This window comes from Aspergillus pseudotamarii (assembly GCF_009193445.1).
Source record: "Aspergillus pseudotamarii strain CBS 117625 unplaced genomic scaffold BDV38scaffold_15, whole genome shotgun sequence".
Classification (NCBI taxonomy): domain Eukaryota; kingdom Fungi; phylum Ascomycota; class Eurotiomycetes; order Eurotiales; family Aspergillaceae; genus Aspergillus; species Aspergillus pseudotamarii.
This window is the reverse complement of record NW_022475029.1, coordinates 320053-339324: the sequence shown is the minus strand read 5'-3', so window position 1 is coordinate 339324 and position 19272 is coordinate 320053. Positions and strand designations below refer to the sequence as shown.

The window sequence follows — 19272 nt, the reverse complement described above, 5'->3', positions numbered from 1 at the left end:
AGAAGGGTTTGTATCGAATTATTCATCTCCTAAGCAACCCAATATAAAAAAAGCGCATACTCCGCAGAATAGGTTGACCTAGCCCACTCATATCAGTAGGTAGATTTGCAGTGCAGGTGAAAGCCAAGAGAGATCACTAATCCATCGGGCACCGATCGCGTTGGAGTTCGGATTCGGAATCCCATAAGATTCATCCGTCTTCTCCCCCAAACACCACGTCCACATTACATCTTCCCGAATATCCTTCACCATGGCCGACATCGACATCACTGAGGCCCAGTTCCAGCTTCCCGACGGATTGTCCGTCTACCAGAAGACATGGGCAGTGAGTTGTGATTTCCGCTGATGGTACTCTTGGCGCGATGAAATACTAATTTGCATGTGCAGCCGAGTAACGCTGCTCCCGTCGCCCGCCTGGTCCATTTCCATGGTTTTAGCGACCACATCAACAACACGTTTGATTTGTTTCCCTCTCTAGCGCGCCGTGGAATCTACTGCACGGGAATCGACCAGCGTGGTTGGGGCCAGTCGGCCAAAACCAAGGCCGACCGCGGGAACACGGGCCCAACCGCTGCCATTCTAGCCGATTTTGCAGCGTTCATCGAGGTCCAACTCGAAGCGAAACCGTCTGTTCCCGTCTTCGTAATGGGCCACTCAATGGGCGGTGGACTAGTCGCGACCTTGGCCTCCACGCCCAAGTATCAAAATCTTGTTTCCCGCCTGGGGGGTATCATGCTCGAGGCACCGTTTATCGGGCTCGACGCCGAGCAGGAACCAAGTGTCATCACGGTCGTCCTCGGTCGTTTAGCAGGTAAACTACTGCCACGCTTCCAAATTACCCAACCGATGAAGGTCGAAACGATCGTGCGGGACCCCGCTGTGCAGCAAATCCTGAAGAATGATCCGTTAAACCCTTGTGTCGGCACACTGGAGATGTTTGCGAACATGCTCGACCGTGCCGCCGATTTGACTTCCGGTAAACTTAAGCTGAACGAGGGGGTCCGGTCTGTCTATGTGACCCATGGCACGGGGGACCAGGTCACCAGCCATGATGCGAGCAAGCGCTGGTTTGATGCACAGACCGGCAAGGTTGCGGACCGGAAGTTCAAGTCTTATGATGGTTGGAGCCATGTGCTTCATGCGGACTTGCCGGAGAATAGGCAAGAGTTTGCTGATGATATTGCGGAGTGGATTCTAGCAAGGGTGTAGATCTTGCAATAATCAGATATATTCGGTTTTATAGCTCCTAGTTAATGTTTTTATGCAAATATTCCTATCCTGAACGGTCAATCAAGCTTTATACCTGATTAATAACTGTCTTCGTGTCCGCGAACACGGTCTCAGTACAGCCCATGGTGGGGTGTTATAGTTATGAAGCACCCTTGAGGGTTGATATATATATTACGGCAAACCTCTGGCATAAAGAAGTGTTGGTTGGGCCAAGGCGCCAGCTTTGACGACACTCTACTGTATACTTATCTAATGGGTTAAGACTGAGCACATGTATACCGGAAAGTATGTAGTACTTCTTCTTTATGCTATAGTCAAGTAGTAAAGTATATCAACAAATTTGCTCAGCTCGAACTGTTTTAGGTCAAGTAGTGAAAATATTTTGGTTTACTTAACAAAATAACAGTTGAATATTCAACAATCATCCGATGTGGTGTAATGGCTAACATCGCTGTCTCTCACACAGCAGCTCGGGGTTCGATTCCCCGCATCGGAAATATTTTTTTTTTGATTTTCATATTTCTGCTGCTTGTACGGAGTAGACTTGCCAAGAGACATCGGTTGGCTAAGATATCTGCCATCTGTGGGGCCGGATCCATGGTCTCCCACGGCCCTAAAGGACCCTGCGTGGCATCAGTTCGGGGGCGAACCCATGATACGGAGTACGAGTTCTGCAGCATGATTACTCACATTATAGATATCCTTACTGAGATTGTTCTTTGTGGGTCCCTGCTACGGTAGACTCAGGATATATGTGATGGTGAGGGTGGAGCTGTATAGGCATATATGAAACTTTGGACGGATTTATTTCACCTAACCAGTACGTTCATTCTGATAAAAAAGAGATATGTTGGCGTCTTGAAATGGCATACATACTACTACTGCGACAAACGTTCTCTAAACCTCAGTCAAATCGGTGTTCTGTGTATTTGACGACCAGGCTATTCAATCAGGGGAGCTGAGCACGAAACGGTCTCGGACTTGCACACGCTTTGAACGTGATAAGCACCTCGAACATACATTTTCACCAGACAGTACCTTTGTAGCTGTTGGTTCGAATGAACAGGTAGATATCTGGGATATACTAGAAGGCAGAATAATAGCGAGTCTGATAGGTACCATGTTCAGTGTCTCAAAACTGGAATACTGTTTGGTTGCTAAATAGGAAATAGATGGCTACAATCCACAATACAGGCTTCATTTACATCTGGGATATGGCGAAGGGAGATCTTTTACAGCAATTCGACTTCGGTCCGCATCAGGACTTACAGATCGCAATTTCGTCCGATGGGAAGACTGTGACATCGGTAGATAATAACGAAACTTGTTTTTAGGATGTGAGACCTGGGGATCTCCTCAGGGAATTTGGGACTCAGTTGACGCCTATATAGCCGTGGGATCTCGTACATCATGTGAAATCTTCAACAAACGTACTCAGTTGATAACCTATCTGAAAGAAAGAGTCGATTGTTTGGCATTTTCTTCCGACAAATTTTGGATTGCGACAGCACGTTCTGGCTTTGAGTTTGGAATCATTCAAATGTGGGATACCGCTACAGGGGAAAAGAAGGGCACCATCCAACTACTCAAAGCGACCCTCAATTGACCTTTTCCGATGATGGGACATACCTCTATACATACCCAGGGCAATTCACGATCGATTCTATCCTCGAGAATGTTTATGCTGGCTCTGAGCATGTGGGCGAGGGCATCCACTACCGTAACGGCTGGACCCACGATGGAGAGCAGGAGATTATCTTAGTTCCACCTGAATGGGAACCCGAGGGCAGAACCCCCTTCTCCTTTTACCCAGAAGAATCTTCCTTAAGCAAAGACGGCATCCTTGCCTTAGGCAATAGATCAGAGGGGTTGGCAGTGATCGTATTTGGAGAAGAAGGAATCGGCTTATTGGAATTGGTGTATCTCAATATCCAGCTAATGGAGGACTTTTTGCAGTTAATGAGCAGAACCCTGTCGTGAATAAAGCCTTGATGCAGAGTATCAAGCATGACGAATAGCAGTATATAGTTGCATGGCTATGGGATACCTCGATCCGTTGCTTGATCTCATTGCTGTTTGAGGCTTCACGGAGAGGAGAATTATACGGCCACTCTCATCTCGTAGATAGTCTCAACCTAGACTCCTATCAATGTGCATACACACCGATTGCATTGCGCACTAATTATGCTATAAATCAACTATGACGTTACATCAAAATCAGCCCCACTGCATCAAAGTCGGGTACATGTCCTTTCTACTGCTTTAATCTATTACAACCCATTAGAGCATGGGGCATTGTTCTTAAATACAAGATATATCCTTGGTCATACACACATCCCTTTCATATCCACCAGGAATCTACAAGAAGTTTCCACAGAGTATTCTAGTCATGGCCTATGATCATGATTCAAAATATCGCCGAGCTTACTGACGAACGAAATATATCTCTACTTCATGGCTAAAATACCACTCCAAGGGTACTCTAGGCTGACAAAGAGACAATCCATGGTAAACGCGCTGCTATACCTTACATATTTCAATAGTTTCTGTGTGGCTCATCGGTGTCTTGGTGTTAGAGAGACTGCTTCTGCCTCCCGATAGAGACTATCTCAATTGAACTACAATCATGTATTACGATATAATTTTAGTACTTGGACTATACTATCACATACGACCATAGGGTGTGGAGAACAGGGCTTCCCGTCCGCTCAGCCGTACTTAAGCCACACGCCGGGAGGTTAGTAGTTGGGTGGGTGACCACCAGCGAATCCCTCCTGTTGTATGTTTTTTTTCTTTCTTCTTTTTTTTCTTTTTGATGCTGTATGGTCACTGCACTAGTATCATAGTCTCGTATGTGGCTAAAAACTGTAGGGTCACAACTGGGTTCATAATTGCAACGACAACTTCAGATAGGGTCAGGCTCTAGCTAACCAGGCTCGTTCGAATTGCCTAGCTTTGGCATTTTTTACTAGGAGTAAAAGGTTCTGTCTATTGAACTAGAATTAGGTTGTTGTTTTATTACGTATACTAGAAATAGCCCTAAAATATGCATGTTCATTGTCTAAACCTTCCATCAACTAAATACCGTCTCCAGATATTGCACCCAATCCTTCCCGACATAACCAATATACATGTCCGGTCTTACTACCACAACTGCGCCTTCCTCGCTCTTCACCCACTCCGCACTGAACTCATGGGTAAGCGTAGTTAGGCGATGGTCCTGGTCATGGATATGCCATATCTCTGCTTTCTGTTGTAGTTCAATAGCCTGTTTGAAAGAGGCAGGCTTCTCATTCCCAATGAAGAGGACCTTGAATCTTCCATACGTAAACAGCTCATATAGCCGGATTTGAGAGAAGTCTGCGGCATTGGTTTGCGATGATCTCTCAGGAAGCTTGGTAACCCATAGATCGGGGCAACGGTTCCCAGCAACAAAGTCGCCGTAGCTTGAGTCTACTACCAGCGGGGTAGTAGAAGAGTAGGAGACTCCCATACCTGTAGATTGGGAAAATTAGGATCGATCCATGACTATAACAGCGAGAAGCAAAGCGAATGATAACCTTACCTGTAATATAGCCCGCATTCTTCTCAATGATTTCAACATACTCCAAAGCAGTCTTGACAGTGGTCCGCACCAACTTAGCAGCAACGTCAATGACAGCCGTGGCTGTGGCACGACGCTCTTCATCGTAACTCTTCAGTAGTGTAGAACCACCATGTCCCTTGACCGCAAAAGCGACCCGCCATATGAGGTTGAATGCGTCTGCGATACCGGTATTCAAACCCTGACCGCCATTGACGGCGTGGACGTGGGCGGCATCACCAGCAAGCAAAATGCGACCATTTCCACCCTTAGAGATGAAAGTGCTGGCTACTCTCTCCTTGACTAGATGTTGCGTTACTACTTATGCGTGCAATTCATTAAGCAAAGGACGCGCATTACATACTCTCAAACGTACTAAACCACTCGGTCTTCTTGAACTCAACCTTGTGCGGAGCCATATGGTCTCGTATGGAGGTTTCGGCTTTTTCCTGTGTGATTTCTCCGTCGAGTAGGATATAGAAGCGGTTCATACCACGTTCTCTACATATAATGTTAGGACAATGGTCGGTCCACAAATTTTAGAAACAAATAGCAGGACGACTTACCGAGGGATCCATGCAACGCGTGATTGTCCATCCTTCTGGAAGGTAATAATCTCAGGGCAGACCGGAAAGTCCGTTTCAATAAAGGTATCCAGAACGGCCCAGACCATTTCGGGCTTAGTTCCAGTAAAGGGAATCCCAAGTGTGGTACGCACAAATGAGCGCGCACCATCTGCCGCAATCGCATACTTGGCTGCTATCGTTCTTCCCTTGTCGGTTGTCACCACGACACCTGACGTGGTTTCTTTGATCCCATTGACCTGCGAGTTATAGTCGACGGGGATGTCAAGTTGATGTAGTAGAGTCTCCTCGACTTGTGACTGGCCGATCATGAGGAAGTTGGGACGGTGGGTATGTTTCAACGACGTCCACCATTTGTTTTGTTGAGAGGTAAACTGTCCCCCTTCGAATGTCGAGCTTGCTAATAATGGGTGTCAACCAAACTGAATTTCTTGCTCGAGATAGACTCAACGCACTGTTGCATTTCAAGCCAAAGGGCTCAAGAAAGGATAAAGTTCTCGTCACTTCGAGATATTGTTGGGTCCTGGCGTTTAGGGCATCCGCACGGCCGACCTCTAAGGCACCATTCTTGGCGTCTGAGAGAAGATCTAGTTAGTATGTTTGATTTGAATTCATTGACATGTCAAGTGAGTGTATAGAGACTACTTACCAATGATATATACTGAGAGTCCCTGGGCTCTCGCAAGGACGGCTGATAGTAAACCTGTTGGTCCGCCACCGACAATGACCAGATCGACGTCGAATGCTGATGGTATGTTCTCCATTGTGAAGTAGAAGATTATTGTACTATGGAGGACGCTTCAGGCAGAAGGAAACTGAGAAGATTTAAGAACCGCACCCAAGCGTCTGGAACGAGACGGATCGTATGATATGCGCAAGATTTGTTCATCTTTCCTGAATCTGGGAAACACGACGATATACATACATCTACAGGGCTGGGCATCGGCATTAGACCAAGCGCCATAACCAGCTAACGGTGCAGCAGATGGACCAGCTCATCCCATGTTCCTGCAGGACTTCGCCCGCGGGAGTATTCCGCTAGTGGATCGCCTTATCTGATGAGATGTAGCCTGTGATGACAAATGCAGAAATCACCCGGTATTCGTTTCATTTAAAGTCTAATTAGGTAATTAAACCTCAGTTCGGCTTCAATTCTCTGGATCGATGGTACCGGGTGGATCTGGACCAGGCTGTGTTCATCTTATCAGTCTTCCTTGGCAAACTTGGCCACGCTGTCTGGACCCTGGAATAATTCGGAACTGGGCAGAAATTTGAGAGTATCAGTCCTCTCTACCCGAATGTGGTCCGTGGCAAATCTCTGACAATTGATGTCTCATATCCCTCACTTTCGATGTCAGGAAATATGTCCCGATTCAAAAAAGTCTGCTGCAGAAATTGCAGGCGAGAGTTGAAGTGGAGTAAAAAAAGGTACAACATTTGGTGTGCGGGCTGGACGGGCACTAAAGCTTAGCGTTTAGGCTCGGTCACGTTAGACTACGCGCTAAAGACTCCCGTTGAACATAAGTCTTCCGGGCTCATTACCCTACACAATAGCCGAGCCTTTAGTCCCGGTTGGAAGACCGACGGGCTCCCATCGCTTAGTTATCGCTTATATTAAACCAAGACTTTGCCACCCCTCCTGCTGGTGTCTTAGTATGGTCTTTTAAAAAAAAAGCCAATACTGTGGATATTCACTATACCCGGGTCCCAATTACTGGCAATAGTAATGATCATCCACCAGAGCTTGATGTCGTGATGGTGACTACTGAAACAGGCCCATCGCAGTTCGCGATAGCCCCTATATAGCTCATCTACTCCAGATTATATCGCTCATCTAATGCACCGAATATTACTAGGAGTGTGCCAAGGCCCAAATCCCGAGTCCTTTGCAGCTTGGCAAAACGGTACGGGTGCCTGGACTGCTACCATGGTCCGGGGTACACCCCTTCAATCAATTTTCATTGATGCTTCTGGATCTTCAGACCGTCTATACTGCCTTTTACGACTACAGGATCCATACATCTCGCAGGCTGTGCAACAGTTTCAAACCCCGTTCCTATCGATCATACGGCAGCTACTCGGAATGTCGGAATGGGATCATGAGGTACTGATCTGTAGTAACCGGTCCCAAGATGATGTCTGGATATAGCATATCCACTCGAGGCCCTGAATCTAACAGTAGGACATGCTTGAACTTGGAACCCGTAAACGCTACTAGGGCGTGGGGCCTATCTCGGAGCCAATCGGTCGACGGCAGTGCTTGGAGAGCTCTTCAGGGTGCACAAGCTATGCCTAGTGCGAGCCCCGGACTCATCTAGTTTAGGCACTACTGGATTACCTGAGCAGCGCGGAAAATACCGCTGCAATCTCGTTGACTGGGTGGGAACAAGGCTGCAGGAACCCTTATCATCATATGATATTCGTCAGTCCGTGCTTCATGCATGAGTGCTCCAGTCGATTTGATTGGTAAGGGTTGACTAAATCCATTTTATTTGTGGAAGTCAAGTTGCAATTTAATGCATCGAATTACTATTGCCCAACTGGCCACCACCTTGCAGCAGTATAAATATATCTATCACGCACCATGATGTCGGGATCACCTCAAGAAGGTGTGGGTTAAGCATCTGGTTTCGTATTTTCACTTAAACTCCCCAAGAGAACACATCAACATGAGCGCAACAGCTGTCCAGGCTCCATTGGCCACGACGAGCTTCTCGTTATTATCTCCCATTGAGTCTATTGTCTTCGATGCAAAAGCACTGCAAAAAGCAACAGAAATCTTGAACGTCATCTATCGTTATCGCGCACCAGTTCCCGAATCCGTACAGGATCGCAGCGATGAAGGAACCCTGAAGTTCCTCCCTCTCATTTATTCTCGAGTGAAAGCGCAGCAGGCAATTCCATTGATTCTGCCGGCCTTTCCCTTCAAATCTCCAAACCGCGAGAACAAGGTACTGGGTGCCTTACCAGATAAGGGAGAAGAGACTGCCTTGTCACATCTGAATGGCTTGTGCGCGGCAATTACAGATATCTACGAGCCGGGTGCTATATTGACTATCGCATCTGATGGCCTCGTATACAATGGTAAGTGCATTCTTGAGAAGATACTTTCTACCTTGATTATATCAAGGCTGACGAAACTAGACCTCCTAGGAGTGCCCGACTCAGAAGTCTACGCATACGGCCAATCCCTTCGACAGCTCGTTCTCGACCAGGAATACAAACACATCCAATTTATCAGACTACAGCACCTCCTCCACGTCCACGAAGATATGCCCCTTGACGCAGCCACATATGAGAGCCTTGCTGGAACCTTTCGACAGAGATTGGTAGAGACCTACACTCCCCTGGACTACGACTGTGCTGCTAGTATCAAAGAAGACAAGGATGTGTGCGCGACTTATCGAGGCTACATTAAGTTCCTCACCAAGGACCTGGAGCACACGTTCATCGATGATGGAAGTGTTTCCAAACGCTCCCACAAGCAAAAGTTAGAATCGATCGCCAAGGAGATGATCGTCCGTGGCAAGGTAGGTCGCGCGTCCTACCACACCAAAAGGATATAGCAAGTCTGACTGATTTTGATTTTCTCACTAGGCTTTTGCAGAGGCAATCCGAAAGAACTACGCAGATCATATCCGCCTCTCGATTCACCCATCCACCGGATCCACCAAGATCTCTATCAAAGTGTTGCCTCTGGCTCTCCACGCCGTGACACCCTGGCACTCCTCGCCCTGCTTCACCGTTGACGGAAGAATCGAGTACGGGATGCGAGAGGTATTCGATAACCGCGAGGACGTGGAGTTAGTACACAAGGACGGAAGACCATGGTACTACCGCGTCAAATCGGACCTGTACACCTGGTCTGAGTCGGTGGAGATCGAGCCTCAATACCCTTGTGGCCTGATCATTCGGCCAACAGAGACTAATACATCAGTTACTAATCTGGACATGCTCAAGCTTCGTGGACTAGTCCAGGAGAACTCCCCCGTGGTTCTCCGCGGTTTCAACGACACCCGTGACAAAGAGCTGTTTGTCCAGAAAGCCGGGGATATGGGAACGCCTATGCCCTGGAAATTTGGCTTGATCCTTGAGGTCAAAGACCACGGTACTGAATCTCAGGGGCTTAACAATGTGTTATCTGCCGAGTGGATGCCATTCCACTATGATGGTCTGTTTAAAGTCAAGAAGGAGATGGGTGCTGACGGGAAAGAAGTCACGATTTCTTGTCCGCCTAAGTGAGTGAAACCAAATCCTACTTACTATCTTCACTTCCACGATTATTCCGTCAGAAGAAAATATGAACTCGTCTAACCAAGTATAATCTTAGGTTCCAATTCTTCACCGGCATGACTCCCTCTCCAAAAGACACAGGCTTCACACTTTTCAGCGCCTCCCACCTCATCTGGCACTACCTCCCTGAAAACTACACACTGGAACAACTCGCGAAACTATCCTGGACAGTGGAAACCACTTCCTTCGATGAAGCCAAGATCACCGACTTACCCCTAGTCGTTCCACACTTTGCTCACAACAGACCCTGTCTTCGCTACCATGAGCCTTGGCCTCAAGAGAAAACAGCCTTCGACCCGACATACATCACGATCCAGGATGTCCCCAACTCCGCGGAAATATGCCAGATGCTGGATTCTTTGCTTCATGATCGTCGTGTTGCTTATTGGCATTCGTGGGAAGAGGGCGATTGGGTTATTAGTGATAATGTGACGATGATGCATACGCGGAGCTCGTTTACGGCCAAGTCGGATCGGTGTTTGAGGAGGATCCATGTTGATTGATTGATTGATTGATTTCATGTATTAGCATGGCTTCTTGCGTTGGATGTTTGGTTGCATCATTGTGTTTTGTTATTTTATGCTATGCGCTGTTGCTTATGCGGAGGTGTTTGACTTTCAGGTGGCGATCCGCTTGGGAAAATTTGATGTCATGAATTTCATTGTGGTTATTGTACAAGATATTACAACTATTTCTCCATTTTCTCGTATCGCTCCCGTGCAGTCTGCCTAGTCTTTTCCAAGAATTCATCGTATCTACCGCGGGTATTCCGTCCTGCTTCTTCGACGGCATCTCCCAATTTGCCTCCCTGTGCTCCTAGACCAACACCCTGCGCGTAGACCTCAGTGGCAATAGGAGCAGTCATGCCAGTGCCCTGAGCACCCAGTCCTGTTCCAGCAGACCATCCCATCTTACTGAGAAGAGAAGCGCCCTTCGACGTCGACTCCACTGGGAGCTCTTCTTCCTCCTTCGGCGGAGGCGCGCTCTTCTTGACTGGTGCCTTGGAGCTGCCGAATGCCTGTCGGCGTTCCTTGGCTCGATCGCGGTACTCGGGTGTTTGGACAATACCATGTTTGATAAGCTTCCCCATCGCCTTGGTTTTCAGCTCTTCATTTTGCAAGTTACTCTGGTGCAGCTGACTGAGTCGTTCGTGGCGGTTGACTTCCGCGGAGCTCTTGAACTGGCGCATGCAGAGATAACAGCAGTTCCGGTTGGGATCCGCATAGGACTGGGCGGGTGGAGCGCCAGGATCCATTGCCGATGCTCCTTGATCCGAGCCACCTCCGACATCTTCTGGCTTCTTCTTTTGAATGCCATGTAGCTCTGCATGTCGATTGCTCCAAAATTGTAGATGTGACGGCATCGCAAGCTTCTTGGCGCCGGCGGTGGACGAGTTGTCTGCCTTTCTCTTCTTCGTCTTGTCCGTGTCTTTCTGTGCCTTTCCCTGATTTTCTGACTGATCAGGCTGGTCGTTCTTCAATAACATTTGATTATTTTCGCTGTCGCCAGTCGAAACTGTGAGCTCTCTAACATAGGCCTCCTCATCCCAGTACATAAGCTTTAAAGATGGGTTATTCAGAGGGCTGAACGTGAACCTCTCTGTACGCGCCGAGGGATTGATCACGGGAACAAATACACCAGCGTGAATATAGCTCACAAGCACTGGCCTTGATGATATAGTGAACTTCTCGAACGAGTTCAGACGCGTAACAGCCGCTTGAGCATCCTGAAGGGCCCCGTAAGAACGGATATCCGAAAGGGAAGGGCGGGTTCCTTACCTGGATAGTCGCAAATTCCGCAAATCCATAACGCCAGCTTTCGTTGCTCTTGCGATCTCTTACTAGTAGCACACGGCGGATAGACCCGTCCCGAGCCCCTAGGTTGGAATCACCAGTAGTGGAAGCCACTTTAGCCCCCTTCTTCTGGTTTCCTGATGTGTTCTCAGAATTGTTAGGAGCTGGTCGGTACAGTTTAGCGACTCCTTTCGCAAGAAGCTCTTCTGTTACGGTGGGCTCGAGTCCTCGGAACAAGAGAAACTGGGACGGCTGGTTTTCAGGAGCAGCATCATTATCACCATTATTTTCAACCTTGGGAGCAGCGATTCCAGGAGGTCCCGTTGGACCAGGTTCTTGTGCTCGTTAGTAAGATAATAATAGTCGGTGAGGCGAAGATACATACCAGGTCGGGGGGCTTGACACCGGAAACATTTTGAACGTGTCGAGTAATTGACTATCGCACACTGCATAGAACTATGTTAGCTGCATTTTTGGCAGTGTATAGTACGCTACCCACGTTCTTGCAAGTCCAATCCCCCTCAGCTCTGGCGCGAGCACGATCCTCTCTTTCCCGGCTATATGCGATGCGGACTTTGGTTCCTCGGTCATCCCGACCAGCGCTTGGGCCGTAGAAGTAAACGGACGGAAAGTTGCGCTCAAGAAAAGCGCGCGAATGATTGAGGTCTCGGAATCGGAGAAAGCCGAGCTGTCGGGATATCTCTGCAAACCGTCAGGATGTCCGTGAATTTTATACAAGGGAGTATCAATCTTACTAGTCTGCCGATCACGGATAACCCGAACTTCCTCAAGACCTTCAATATGATAACCGTCTCTGAGTTCATTCGTAATCTGTTCAACATGTCGACCGGAACCACCGGTGACATGCACATCTCAGCCTCTTGTTACCAAAACGGTGCTTTGTGGAGCGCAGCTCTGAGCTTCCACGTGCAATGAAATCTCAGGGGGAAGGAGTATTCCAACGTCTTCTTCCGTCATATCCACCGGCAAGCCATCCATCATTACTTCTCTGCTTTCTTGTCCGTAGTAACGGCCTCGTCGCGGGCTTCGACTCCGACTCGGACTGTGACTTCTGCTCCGACTGTGGTATCCAGGCGAGCGATAACCCTCCCGGTCGCGATCTCTATATGCCGGCCTCCCGCGCCGGGGCGGAGGCGATCTAGACGAGCGTCGTCGATACTCATCACGGTCCCGACTGCGGTAACGAGGTCTGGAATCTGGGCGGTCTCTGGAGTAATCGGGTCTTCTGTCCGAGGCAGGCCCTCGTGGGGGAGAGCGTGGAAGATCTTTTGATCCGAGAATACAGTTAGCAGTTGCCGAGTCGGAGAGAGAAACTGTACGGCTTTTCTTCAAGCATCCACGCCTATGCTATCGTGCGGGGAGGAGCGTAATACCGCCAGGCGAGCGCGAGCGCGAACGGTCGTCGTACATGCGGCCGTCCCTATCATCACGGCGCGGATAGGGCCGGTGAGAAGGACCCGGCGGATACCTGTTATCTTCAGGAGGTAAACGAGACATGATGGAGTGACATGCAAAATATTATGAAAGATGATGCATGCTCAAGACTCGAGCGACCTGAGGGAGAACAATCGATAGTCATTGGCAGAAATTCCACACCGCCTGCCTGCCCAGGGGAGTCGCCTCACCTTCCCAATTGGGCAGCGTATAGTTTGATGGAGTTTTGAACTCTGTGATCGTCCACTCTTACTCTCCTATCGAAAACTATTCGATGTTATACTGTGGCTATTTGACTAGCCACGGAGTATATTAACCTGAAATGCATATCTCATGTAAACACTGTCAGTATCTCCATCGATTCCAGTGATAGAATGTCATGGTCGTTAAGACATCTTGAAAGGTATCTCAAGTCTAGCATAATTTGCCGTTGTGACTCTATTGAACGTGATAGTGAATTGTGTGTGAAGGGTGACGGGAATCCTTATGACCGTAACCATATGTCGGAGTAATAATGCTTGAACCATGTCATTAATTTATATGGTACGTGCGTCGGGAATTCTAATTCAGGAAATCCGTGGAGCAGGCGATAAAACAGTACCACCTTTCCTAATCATCCTAAGCATGGGCTGTTTTTGTTGAACTTCTGACTCTAAGTGAGCCTTCTCCCAATATCTCTCAGGGTGTGGGCTCCCACGGACAAGCTGCAGGTTTGAGAACAGTTTAAGGGCAGTTATTCCGTTGCAAGAGTATATGAAGCTAAAAGTCAATTATCTGACATTGACTCGCCTACTGGTGATAGCATCTTTCGCTACATCTATTACTTCGAGCATAAAAAATTACGTCTACGAGAATGGCCGTCGCTATCATGGGTTTCGGGAGGGTGAATATATTTTCCCGGACTACGAGGCTGAGCAAGCCCGCATGGACATGCTTCATCGTATCTATCGTCTCATGCTAGGAGGTGGCCTTCATAAAGCACCGATTCCTCAGCCCCCACAACGCATCTTGGATATTGGCACAGGGACTGGCACCTATGCAATTGATATCGCAGCTGACTTCCCGAGCGTAGAGGTACTGGGGATCGACTTAAGTCCAATTCAGCCCCATTGGTAAGACTGTGCTGTGTATTTGACATATTTAATCTAGGAGTGCTCGGGCACGTCTCTAACATTGCTTTCAGGGTTCCACAGAATTGCAAATTTGTTGTCGATGATGTCGAAGCCGAGTGGGTTTACCCAGAGTCCAAGCAATTCAACTACATCCACCAACGAAATATGGCTGGCAGTGGAATCGGCTCTTCTAACAAGCATTCCATCATATCAGGCCTGATGGGTTCATAGAGATGCAGGAGTTCCGTGTTTGGTTTTACTCGCCGAATGACGGGCTTCTGGATGAGTCCTATTCGGCAATGGAATCGCCACCTTGTGGACGGCATGAATACCTTTGGAAAACCAGTAAATATCGTCGAAGCACTAGCAGACAAACTCAAAGCGGATGGATTTGTAGGCGTACGTGAGGACGTGCTGAAAGTTCCCGTTGAGCTTTGGCCAGTGGATGCAAATACAGACAATGGATGCGATTGAACCACTGTCCTTGGCCCTTTTTACTCGTTTACTGGGCTGCACTGAGCAGGAAAGTCGTATACTTTTTACGAAAGCTCAAAAAGAATTCAAGGAGACGAAAAGATAACTTTATGTTTACACGCATTTCATCTACGGACGGAACCCGGAAGCCTAGTTGCCCAAGCCAACAATTTAATTGTCTGAGTTTGAGCTCAACTTGAAAATGGCTTGTCATCTTATGAGAGTTTGAGCCTTATGATGCTCTTTCTTTCTCTCATTTTGCTCACTCGGATATTATCCTGACAGAAACTTATATGGGCCCAAGGAACCGGCAAGCCAAAGGCATTGCAGAGCTACAGTACCAGACTGTTTATATTGACTGAATCAGTCGAATTGTTTAAACTGAATGAGATTCTTGAAATGCTCAAATATTGACTGTGCCACCGTGAAATACAATGGGACAACCAGATCATTTTGTCACGCCAAGAGGTCGGAAGTCCGGCTGTCGTCACATCTATCTTGATTTTGGAAAGCTTCAATGTGTGATGGTAACGTCATACATATACGTGATGTGGAGGATTTCGTAAATTTATAGATATTAGAGTATCAGTTCACATGTCTCATTAAAGAGAGAGTGGCGTGAAATACGATTGCATTTCCTAACTTAGGGCTAACCACCAAAACCCTTCAGATTGTGGTGATGGCCACTGTGATTGTTATTGGTGAGTTTGGCTTCTATATCCTCATGTTTTCAATCCCCATTAGCACTCTATCAAGACCCGACTAATAGTACCAGGTGCTGGTGCCGGAGGGATTACCACAGCAGCACGACTGGCTCAACAAGGGTTCCACGTCAAAGTTGTAGAAAAACACGGATTCATTGGTGGTCGATGCTCCATCATCTCGAAAGATGGCTTTGTGTGTCTCAACCCTGAACGAAATAATGTAACTAACATTACCTAGCGCTTCGACCAAGGCCCATCATTGCTTTTAATGCGCGAGATCTTCGAAGAGACCTTCCAGGATCTCGGTACCTCGCTAGAGCAAGAAAATGTCCATCTAGTCAAATGCGAACCAAACTATTGTGTTTGGTTCCCTGACAAGAATATCATAGAGCTATCGACTGATCTTGCCCACCTGAAGACGCAAATCCAAGACCACGAAGGTCCCGATGGGTTTCCCCGTTTCTGTGCCTTCCTGAACGAGGCCGGTACTCATTATAACCTATCACTTGCGCATGTGCTGCGGAAGAACTTTCCTCGGTTGCTGAGTTTGCTGCGATGGGATGTACTGAAGGCACTAATCTCCATGCATCCATGGACGAGCACATACTCTCGAGCTGCGCGGTATTTCTATTCAGAGAAAATGCGACGTGTCTGGACTTTTGGTAGTATGTATCTGGGAATGAGTCCTTATCGGGCTCCGGGCACATATTCGCTGCTACAATATGTCGAGACAGTGGATGGGATATGGTACCCAGAGGGCGGATTCCAAATGGTACGCTATAGGAAAAACCCCATCGAGTCAATACATCAACTCGCTAATTTTAGAACTAAAAAAGGTCCTGAGAGTTCTAGCAGATATCGGACAACGATCTGGAGCCGAATATATTTTGAACAGTCCCGTCAAGTCGGTCCTACTCGATGACAGCGATCACGTTGCAAGAGGTATCCTTTTGGAAAATGGCGAAGAACTCCATGCTGACTTGGTCGTCATAAACGCCGATCTTGTATACGCATATAACGAACTCCTTCCAAAGACACGCCGGTCGCGCAGCCTGAAAAAGCGACCCGCATCGTGCAGTAGTATCTCATTCTTCTGGTCTTTCGACGAGAAATTACCTCATTTACGAGCACACAATATCTTCCTAGCTGAAAAGTACCGGGAAAGCTTTGATGCCATTTTCGACGAGCACCGTATTCCAGACGAGCCATCATTCTATGTAAATGTACCGAGTAAGATCGACCCAACTGCAGCACCACCTGGTAAAGAGGCCGTTGTCGTGTTAGTCCCAGTGGGCCATTTGACATCGGTAAATGGAGGACAACTCGAAGAACAGAGATGGGATACCCTAGTATCTCAAACACGTGAAACTGTCTTGGACACTATTCAGGTTCAGACGGGCCTACAAGGCTTGCGGTCTAGGCTGGTCCATGAAATGGTTGAGACACCGTTTACCTGGGAACGAAAGTTCAATCTCGACCGTGGTGCGATCTTGGGTCTATCACACGCGTTCTTTAATGTGCTCAGTTTTCGGCCGCGAACCAAGCATCCGGATATTGAGCGGGTTTATTTTGTTGGAGCCAGCACGCATCCCGGCACAGGGGTTCCTGTTTGCCTGGCGGGGAGCAAGCTCGTCGCTCAGCAAATAGTGGAGGATTGGAGTAGGGCAATCAGGCAGAAATCTCGAACTGGGTTGATATTGACAGTAGTGATGGCTCTATCGGTACTGGTAGTATCCTTTCTGTGGAAGCAGAATTAGGTATACGACGAAGATGACAATGACGACACAGTTTAAGGATTTGAATCAAACCTTAGAGACCAGATACCCGTTTAGATGCCATATCCCAGCTCATACGCTAGGATTTTCCTAGAAAAGGTAGTCCATACTACTGTCTCAGGGCCATAGCCCGATACACAACCCACAAGCGTGTCCCAATTGGAAGCCTTAGCTTGTCCCCCTGGGTTCTCGGCCTCATACCTCGTCTCAAAGCTACCCCTATCTCCAGGTAACTATCAACGGTCGCAAGAAACGGCCCTTGAACCTCTTTGGGCAGAAATTTGATCTCCTCCCGAGCTGGAGTACTGAGAAAGTCCGCGCTATCAAGAACTCTATCCCGCACTAACTCCAGCCGAACATCTGTAGGGGAGGCAAGCACATCTGCAGGACCCAGCCCTTGTTGCTCCAGCCACATCGTGGGTAGATACACCCGGTTAATGGCAGCATCACGAGCAATATCACGGGCCACATTAACATATTGAAGAGCTTGGGCCATCCTCTCACCTGCATCTACAACACGACGACGAAGAAAAACGTTGACCGCAAACTGATGATCCGGAAAATGGTGAACAACTAGACCCAACATGGATGCTGCTACGGTGCTAGCGACGTGATAAGAATAAGTGTCCAGATCGGACTCTGCGACGAATGGGAAGGATCCAGATTTCGCGCTGAAGGATAGGTCCGTCCGGAAGCCCTCGAGGAGACCTTGCAGATGCTCAAGCCGCAACCGGGAGACGGGGAGGCTGTCAATCGCTACGATGAGCTCTGAAGGTGCAGAATGCTTGGCCTCTTTGGAGCTAGGTGAAAATGGAAACAGGTCTGGGTGCGAGAATTTGGCTTCGAGGAGTTGGTCGCACTGCTCGATTACTCTGCGTGCGCTTTCGGTGTCCTGAGCTTCGTCGACTAGGTCGTCTGCTACTCGGAAGAAAGAGTATCTACGTACGGCACTTATTAACATGTCATGTAAAGTTAACCGAGGAGTATGCAGTTACTCACAGCAAGATTAGATCAATTCGTAGCGGTCCTTGGAACATGGCACTTCCTATGTACATGCTCTGGCTGGAGGTTGCGAGACGCTCAACTGCCTTTCCCAGATTGGTCACGAATCGTTTGTCTGGATGGTATTTGTTGGTTACAAATTGTGCTAAGACCCGGAAGTAGGACGGGAACCTTTGGACTACTTCCGGTGATTGCGCTAGTTCACAAGTTGCCATTGCGATAGCATAATCGATACATACTAAACCGAAAACAATCATTATATTGGTGATCAGAAAGAAGAGTATCTCCCTAGCTAGGTCAGTACGTTCTGAAGTCAGTCATCGACGTTGGTAAGGCTTACTCTATATCCATACCACTCCACAACTGAATGCCTAGTTTAGTCGGCGCCTCAACAGTCCATGTTCCTTGATTGATGGAAATTGTGTCCACTATCCACAGAAACAGAGTAGGAAGTGCAACAGATGCCAGGAGCTCCATTCTGGGAAATGCCATAACGAAACCAGAAGAGAAGAGCCTGGAGACCGGTGTCAGATATGAGCAGTTCGCGATGCATGAGCACTTACCATTGTATCAAAAGAAATGGACCAGCCCATGTGATAATTAGACCAAGATAAGTGAAATGCTCTCCAAAGTGCAATGCGATAAGCCCAATCACAATGGCAAGTAAAAGTATCAAAGTTCCAGTGAGAGTCTCCTTTCGTGCGACAGTACCCAAATACGTCGGCAGCACAAGCCGCCGGGTTAGGATCAAATATACCAAGCTAGTGTTATATGTTTGAATAATAAAGAAAAACACTTCTTCTAAAGGGATATCGTATAAGGTCCAGCCTGTGACCCCATTCGGGGCGTATGTCCAGATGCAGTGACGCACTAAGTACGAATCCCAAGGAATGGTGGCGACGAGGGATATCTAGCTCAACCGTAAGCCCCCTATTCCTGTTTACAGGAACTATACCTACTATGACGAGGGTGGAAATCTTTTGCCAGTCCAGACGTGTCATGAATGGCCAGTAAACAAGTGTCAGGAGACCCGCTAACGGGATGTTGTAGGTGACATGCCTGAAAGGTCAGCAATTTCAGGATAAACAGTGACAAGGGCATACTCACACCAGAAGATAGTCGAATCCCATGGTTTAGATGGAATTGATCGTGATTTGACAATTTCAAGTCGACGTTAAGAGTAGGTTTGTGGGAAATGCTTCGGAAATTCCTGATTTATAGCATGCTCTTTCGATAAGACAACACATTTGCGAGTCAGCGATTCGCC

General features: G+C 47.8%; 8 protein-coding genes and 1 non-coding gene across 9 annotated transcripts; 6 read left to right on the top strand and 3 right to left on the bottom strand.

Moving 5' to 3' along the window:
• The first annotated feature begins 52 nt into the window (after positions 1-52).
• BDV38DRAFT_241818 (acylglycerol lipase) lies at positions 53-1274 on the top strand. The gene is made up of 2 exons (XM_032054057.1): positions 53-325; positions 388-1274. Exons 1-2 carry the CDS (start codon positions 251-253, stop codon positions 1207-1209), a joined length of 897 nt encoding a protein of 298 aa, XP_031915671.1. The 5' UTR covers positions 53-250; the 3' UTR covers positions 1210-1274.
• Positions 1275-1654: 380 nt separating this feature from the next.
• Positions 1655-1726, top strand: BDV38DRAFT_t89. Its single transcript has one exon. It is a non-coding gene; the product is annotated as a tRNA-Glu (tRNA).
• A 328-nt stretch (positions 1727-2054) lies between these two features.
• BDV38DRAFT_241816 (uncharacterized protein) lies at positions 2055-2626 on the top strand. Its single transcript, XM_032054056.1, has 2 exons — positions 2055-2345; positions 2403-2626. The coding sequence occupies exon 2, from the start codon at positions 2403-2405 to the stop codon at positions 2562-2564; it is 162 nt and encodes a 53-aa protein (XP_031915670.1). The 5' UTR covers positions 2055-2345; the 3' UTR covers positions 2565-2626.
• A 1677-nt stretch (positions 2627-4303) lies between these two features.
• On the bottom strand, positions 4304-6161 carry BDV38DRAFT_269776 (FAD binding domain-containing protein; the record flags this gene model as incomplete). Its single annotated transcript, XM_032057028.1, has 6 exons — positions 4304-4725; positions 4796-5116; positions 5178-5314; positions 5380-5797; positions 5853-5984; positions 6047-6161. The coding sequence occupies 6 exons, from the start codon at positions 6159-6161 to the stop codon at positions 4304-4306; spliced, it is 1545 nt and encodes a 514-aa protein (XP_031915669.1).
• A 1645-nt stretch (positions 6162-7806) lies between these two features.
• On the top strand, positions 7807-10286 carry xanB (isocyanide synthase xanB). The gene is made up of 4 exons (XM_032063380.1): positions 7807-8481; positions 8542-8927; positions 8995-9635; positions 9728-10286. The coding sequence occupies exons 1-4, from the start codon at positions 8067-8069 to the stop codon at positions 10191-10193; spliced, it is 1908 nt and encodes a 635-aa protein (XP_031915668.1). The 5' UTR covers positions 7807-8066; the 3' UTR covers positions 10194-10286.
• Positions 10287-10378: 92 nt separating this feature from the next.
• On the bottom strand, positions 10379-13001 carry BDV38DRAFT_269774 (putative G-patch domain protein; the record flags this gene model as incomplete). Its single annotated transcript, XM_032057027.1, has 5 exons — positions 10379-11416; positions 11469-11818; positions 11869-11929; positions 11983-12185; positions 12917-13001. 5 exons carry the CDS (start codon positions 12999-13001, stop codon positions 10379-10381), a joined length of 1737 nt encoding a protein of 578 aa, XP_031915667.1.
• Positions 13002-13691: 690 nt separating this feature from the next.
• Positions 13692-14281, top strand: BDV38DRAFT_280956 (S-adenosyl-L-methionine-dependent methyltransferase; the record flags this gene model as incomplete). Its single annotated transcript, XM_032059430.1, has 2 exons — positions 13692-14050; positions 14122-14281. 2 exons carry the CDS (start codon positions 13692-13694, stop codon positions 14279-14281), a joined length of 519 nt encoding a protein of 172 aa, XP_031915666.1.
• Positions 14282-14317: 36 nt separating this feature from the next.
• BDV38DRAFT_280955 (phytoene desaturase family protein) lies at positions 14318-16985 on the top strand (the record flags this gene model as incomplete). Its single annotated transcript, XM_032059429.1, has 5 exons — positions 14318-14449; positions 15195-15225; positions 15300-15421; positions 15467-16000; positions 16065-16985. 5 exons carry the CDS (start codon positions 14318-14320, stop codon positions 16983-16985), a joined length of 1740 nt encoding a protein of 579 aa, XP_031915665.1.
• On the bottom strand, positions 16918-19135 carry BDV38DRAFT_291303 (Lycopene beta-cyclase; the record flags this gene model as incomplete). Its single annotated transcript, XM_032061713.1, has 6 exons — positions 16918-17941; positions 18003-18293; positions 18346-18519; positions 18569-18915; positions 18965-19064; positions 19113-19135. The coding sequence occupies 6 exons, from the start codon at positions 19133-19135 to the stop codon at positions 17113-17115; spliced, it is 1764 nt and encodes a 587-aa protein (XP_031915664.1). The 3' UTR covers positions 16918-17112.
• Positions 19136-19272: the final 137 nt, after the last annotated feature.